The following is a 6,620-nucleotide window of genomic DNA, read 5'->3' as shown; positions in this document are numbered from 1 at the left end:
ATTATGTTTTTTTTCAAATATATTAACATATAAAAATTTAGTTGTTTTTATTAATAGAAAATTTAAATAATAAATTTTAAAAATAGATTTGTATACTTAAATTAACCTTAGCAAAAAATGTAAAAGTTATGTAGTTTTAATTTGAGAGACGTATATATATAATGGATATTATTTATTGTAAAATTCTACTTCAATATGATTAACATTATAATTTTCAGATACCGTCTTTCTTTTATTTCAAAATTTATAATCTTATAGAATGGTTATCATAGAACGTACGAATTCCGTCCTCCCCATCTACGTACTCATATCACTAACGAAGATCAACTTCCGTGGTCTTTTCCTTATATTCCAACTATTAGTATTGTTCGTATCATTGGTTGATCCACTCTGCATGTGTATCCCAAAAAGAATTAGGGAACTTTCCGTAATCTTACCATTGGGTTGTTTAGTCATACTATTAATCCTGCTCCTGCTCCTCCAGCACCTGGTCCTGCGGCGGCTCCTCCACCTGGTCCTACGGCGGCTCCTCCGCCGGTTAGCCCTCCACTACCTCCCCCCCGGCCGCCTCCACTTGGGCCTCTGCCGTCTCCTTAACCAAGATTAGGATAACTTATATGGTACTTAGGCGAAACCACTATTTACTCTATTATCGATTGATTTACTCATCCTACTTTTTAATTGTTGATTTTTAATTTTAATTTCAATTTAAATTACAGTTTCATTATTCTTCCGAAGTTTTTATCTTTAAAGAAAAAAAAAAAAGTTTTCTTTCTCTTTATAAACTATTTTTTTTATTATTTTTTATCAAATTTAAATAGAATAAATTATAAAAAATTAATAATAATTTTAATTATTTATAATAGCTTTTTTTTAACGTCTGTTAACAACGAATTTTTCTTTACTTACCTATACAAACCCATTCTACGTTTCAATTTTATTAAAGTTAATAGTTAATCTTTATATTAAATAAAAAAGATAATAACTAATGCTATTTAAATTAAGATCCTAAATGTATAATTCATTTCCGTTAAAATTACATATTACAGAAAAATAACCAGAAACATAATACATTTTTTTGATTTTTATGTTCTTATGACAATTCACTTATTCAGTAAAAAAATAATTTAGTTTAAATTTTATTTTATAGAATTTTTTAGGTTTTGTATCTTAATACAGTGTATAAAAATTAAATTCATATATCTAAAATATCTTTGCTTAATTAGGTACTAGTAGTTTTATTTGTTCATTCTCTTTTTTTAGCCCCTTAATTTATGTAAATTAGGGATGTCAATGAGGCAGGGCGGGAGCGGGAGATGCCTCCCTACTCCCCATCCCCGCCCTCAGATTTGCTTCCCATCCCCGCCCTCATTCTCTGCCGTGGGAGAATATTGCTCCCCATCCCCATTCTCCACAGGGCCCCATTTTCCGTGGGGATCCCATTTCCCATCTACATAATAGTTCTAACTAATTATTAATTTCCATATGAATAGAGCTGCAAGTATCTATCTTATACAAAAACTGTAAGATTTTATACAAAAAGTCTAAATGACGCGATGATGTCTTCTTTCGAAATAACGCAATGGGGGATGCAACGACGAGCCAAAGGACAAAGCAGTGGACAAGGTGGGAGACGTGGCAACAGAGAGGAGAATGGACACGACGGCAGAGTTACGAAAGGGAACGCCACAAATAAAAATTACGACGCGGTAAGGGTAATGGCACGGTGAGGTGTGACGATGCGGTGAGAAGGGTGACAAGGGGGTGGCTGCAGAGAGGTTGGATAGAGTATAGACAGCCTTAAGGATCTCTAAATTGAAGAAGGATTATGCAAATAAAGATTAGGAGTTTTGGGTTTCTATATATATGTGTGTGTGAGAAATGACTAAAAAATATATATGAAAAATAAACTATTAAGGATCATTCAAGGAATTCATAAATTTCGGGGAATAGCGGGACGGGGCGGGAATCCCCGCTCGGGTCCCCGTGCCTGCTTCGGAAAAATTTTGTCCCCCATTCCCATCCCTGCAGAAAAAATTTCCTACAATCGGATCTCCATTTGGGATAATCCCCGCAGGATCCTCACCTCTCGAAAAATTTTGCCATCCCTAATGTAAATGTAGGGGTAGAATACTTTGACAAGGATGTCGGAAACAATTTTTTCAAGCATCCAACATTGTTGAAGGATTTGGAAAGAGGACAAAGACATGACCCTGCATATGTAGGTATGGTGAATTTCCAAATAATCTTGGTTGCTTCTTAAATTAAAATAATTAATCATCATTCCAAGGACATTCCATGGATTATTCCTTCTTTATTACCTAAAGTTGAAAAGTGTGATTATTACACACATTTAACTATAAAAGAGTGCATTAATATATACGTAGATATAAAGACTATCTTGGCTATTTATTTTCCTATTAGTTCACTAATTTTATTTTTTTTTATCGTTCTCTATCATATCCTACATTTAGTTATTTGCACCAGAGAAAGTTTAGGGGATAACACTTTTATTAAAATCTGATCAACACTTAATCAACAAAAAAAAATGAATAATTTTAAATTATTATATATAATCTCACACTATTAAAAATACTAATAATAACTAATTAATGACTACAAATTAAATCATAAAACCTAGCACTCCTCTTTGCACTAAAGTGCTTGATAAGTGAACTTTTTATTAAAATCATAATATTATTCTAATTAGCAATATTTCTTGTCGAAACAAACTAAATTTGTTATTATTTTATCCTCAAAAAAAATATATACATGGGTTTGGGTTCTCTAACTAACACAATAATAAAATCTTAACAGATAAATATGAGGATGATGGACATGATTACATGAAGTGAGGCATTCAGAAGTTGACTGTGAAACTTTCATGTATTTGCATCCAAAACATCTACCATGACACATAGCTAGAGTTAGAAAAAAAAAAAAAAAAGGCTACGCACACATTACTACGAATTAGCTAATGTGACTATGTGAGTCTATGCATGGAAATATAGATATTAGCTATGATGGATTGTTATATAACTTATTTATACATGTCCTAAATAATAAAGTATGCAGCACTGTTCTTCTTTAATAGTTTTTCCATGTTTTATATATATTGTTATGATTAGTTTCTGCTAATTTGTTTTTCGAGTTTAAATACAAAAATTGTAATTTTATATAATTCGGCAAGTGCATTAGGTCGTAGAAATAATATAAAATTGTTCTAAGTACCAAGGTCAATTAATTTGGGAATATTTTGAACTTATAATGTAGGATGAAATTGACTAATTAAATATAGGAAACCAAAAGTGAATAAAGAAGTTAATTGAGAAATTCAGATTTCGCCAAATTATTGAATTTTAGTTACTATATATTTACCCAACTATTTAATAGTAACTTTTGGGTACGATTATAATATATTCACCAAGATTTGAACATTTAATCTTCAATTAATAGAAGTTCTGATAATATATCATAATATTATTTCTATCAAAAGTTTGAGCAAAGAACTTATGAATGAACAGAGCAACAATGTAGAGACAGTGAAGCAAGAATAGAAATCTATTATTAGAAGTAAGAGTGAGTTGTTACAGCAAGCACAACATTACTTTATATAGCACTCTTGTGCACCAGAACTGAATAAACTTGTAACTAATTATGTTACTTGACACTTAAGGTATACGACCAACTAACCAATTTAGATTCTATTAGCCATTCTAATTAGTCTTCTCTATGTCATTGTTACCTTCACTATTACCCTCCTTAAATTAGTAAACAAATTTGCCTTCCAATTAAAAAAATCTATGTAATTTTTGTTGATTGACTACTTGTTGTCTAACAAAGTGTAAGTCAAACTCAAAGTGTTTGATTTTGTTACATAAAATTGAATTAACTGCTAAGAAAATATAGCACTGATATTATCATAAATCACAGTAGAAGATAGTGTTGGATTCCAGAGACACAGATTTGAACTCAATCGGGAGATTTGTATCCAAATTTAGTCCGAATTGTTACTAATCAAGTCTTCTATACTCAATCTTCAATGCTTGAATGGAAATATAATATTCATATGTTAATCTTCTATATTATCAATGTCATAGTCTCAATGTGAATCTTAAAAAGCAAAAAGCCCCAAATTAGTGCAAGGATGAAAAATAATTCCCTGATCGCTAGTCAAATATTTGATGTTTTTTTCACACAATTCCAATAGGAATTCTGTTGAGTTTGGAAAATTCTAAATTATTATGATGATTAAAATATTGTTAAAAATTATTATTAGAAATTATTAATTTGATTTTGGGTTCAAACTATTTGATAAATAATTTTTGTTTTATATGCAGAATTTTGACCATTGAACATAAACAACAAAAGTCCAAAATGTTGACAAACAATTCAGCCTTTGGTTCAAAAAATTCTATATGATATGTGGCTGATATATTTAATGATTAATAAATGTGAATTGGGCCAGAAAATTATGAAACAGCCCAAAATTTTGTGTTGAAAGACCAATTTTTTCATGGTCCGAATTTGAACAGAAAAAGAAAGGAAAGAGAAGTGGTTCGGTTATCCACTCCTCTCTTTTGGTGGAATTCAAATTCAATTAACTTGGTTTAATTGCATTGGTAACAGAAAAGAAAAAGTTTACATTGATTTGATAGCTTTCAATGTCTCACACGATACAATGCATAAGGATAGGAAATGGATTTTAATTGATTTTAATTTTACTCATTACTTCCAAAGTTTTTTTTTCATCTCTCTCTTATTTTGGTATGTCACTTCCATCAGAAAAAAAAAATGGAAGAAGTTATCAGAGGTAGAAGCAGAGAAGCTATGAACAAGCAAGTTGCCAAGGTGATGATGGCCCTTGCAAAAAGAAGATCTACAGCATGACGTGGCTAAGATTTTTGCCACTAAGAGCAAGATGTGGAGAAGAAGTTTCAAGATCTCCATGCCAAAAATGGTAGCAATCCGTTTCGGTTAGAGAAGAAGATCTCTGAAGTGAAACTCGTTTCCACTTTTGTTCATCCATCACAGAAGGTAGCTACAAAGGCTACGTGGAGGAGGAAGCAAAAATAGAACAGATGGAGCTGTCAAGGATCAAGAGTTCATCAAGGGTCAAAATTCCTTCTTGGGGACTAAGTCAAGATGGAAGACTCAGATTGATGAAGCTTGATGAGAAGGGATGAGAGAGAGGTACATGCATGTTGGTTTTGCTTTCGGTTTCCCTCTCTCCTCTCTCTGTCCGAACCGGTCTTGATATTGAAGAAGAAGAAGTTGGCTCGGTTGAACCGTTTCAACCTTGGAAGCTTCTCCTTCTATAATAAGGGTGAACGGCCAAGGCTTGAGATAAGGAGAGTAAGCACAGAGTTCTCATAGCTACGCAAAGCTAACAGAAGTTCTTCTCTTTCAATGTGTTCTATTTTATATTTCTTTCTTTAGTTTTGTCTGTCTGAATCTCATGGTGAAAAAGGCAAACAATGTGAGGTTTGTAAGAAAAAGCCAGTGAGAGAAAAAAGCCAGAGTGTACAAAATTAAAGAAAAAAAAAATCATAGGTATCTTAGAGGTCCTTTGTACATCTATGTGTTGTGTATCATGAGTCTATGGGAATTCCTTTGCAAGTTGGGTTAGCACTTAGCAGTTGAAAGTTTGGTAGGTGACCAAGTCAAGTTCAGGATTGGGGATAGATTCTGGACTTGTCCCGGATAGGGTAGTTCCTAGGGAAGAATTGGTGTCTGCAGTGACAGACACAGAAAAATTTAGCAATGAGGGCAAAAATATAATATAGTTTAGGTATAGATAACTTTTTTGGCCTCCCACGATACCCAATAAGTTAAGAACTAATTCGTCGTGAATTTGAGTTTCATTTAAGAGTCTGCAATTGGGCTGGCAATGAGTTGCTACACATACGAGACGGAATTCGAACTCCCAATAATTATTTAAGCGGAAGACTAAATTAATCACTTGACCAATTCAAATTGGTTTAGATATATTTAAATTTTTAAATTAGAACTATCTATACATATTAATAAAAACTAGAAATATATACACAATCACTTATTATAATATTTAAAATAATAAAAATATAATTTCATACACACAGTATAATATTTAAAATAATAAAAAAAATTTATAATGACTTTTTTTTTATTTTTAAATAATTAGTTTTTAGTTTTTTTTTTAAATGCCCCCTCTTTTTTTAGTGTAGGTCCATTTTTGGATGTCTGTAATCAGTTTGATTATAGTGAAATTCCGTCACTGTTGTGATGGAGACTGGACGTAGGCTGCATTGCACTTAGCAGCTGAACCAGAATACTTCTTAATGTGATTCTCTCTTTCTCTTCTACTCCATTACAATTCCTGTTGCATAGGAGACAAAATTGAAAAACATCTCCTCATTGGTTACGAGACAAAAAAAAATGTCTCTTGACTAGTGACGAGACAAAAAACAGAAATATCTCCTAAAATATTCTTAAAAGGCATCAAATGTTACTCAGCAAAAAAGGGGCTAAAATTCACCCCCTTCTCTTAGCCACCAATAATCATCAAATTCAAGTGTGTGCATGTATTAATTGATTTTGTTTACAGAAGAAGCAATCTTGGATTTAGTGTATCAGGATAT

General features: G+C 31.9%; 1 protein-coding gene across 3 annotated transcripts in view; it reads left to right on the top strand.

The window, feature by feature from the left end:
* Positions 1-2,947, top strand: part of LOC107619802 (protein enabled homolog) — a 53,795-nt gene extending 50,848 nt beyond the window's left edge. For 2 of the 3 annotated variants that reach the window (XM_021111214.1, XM_021111213.1), the window contains exons 3-4: positions 2,124-2,225; positions 2,818-2,947. In XM_021111214.1, the coding sequence (XP_020966873.1) occupies positions 2,124-2,225; positions 2,818-2,855 (140 nt within the window). In that variant the 3' untranslated portion in view covers positions 2,856-2,947. The remainder of the gene's footprint in view (positions 1-2,123; positions 2,226-2,817) is intronic. The other variant, XM_021111212.1, reaches the window with a different exon arrangement.

Source organism: Arachis ipaensis, chromosome B09 (assembly GCF_000816755.2).
Source record: "Arachis ipaensis cultivar K30076 chromosome B09, Araip1.1, whole genome shotgun sequence".
Taxonomy (NCBI): Eukaryota; Viridiplantae; Streptophyta; class Magnoliopsida; order Fabales; family Fabaceae; genus Arachis; species Arachis ipaensis.
This window is presented reverse-complemented; position numbering and strand designations above follow the sequence as displayed.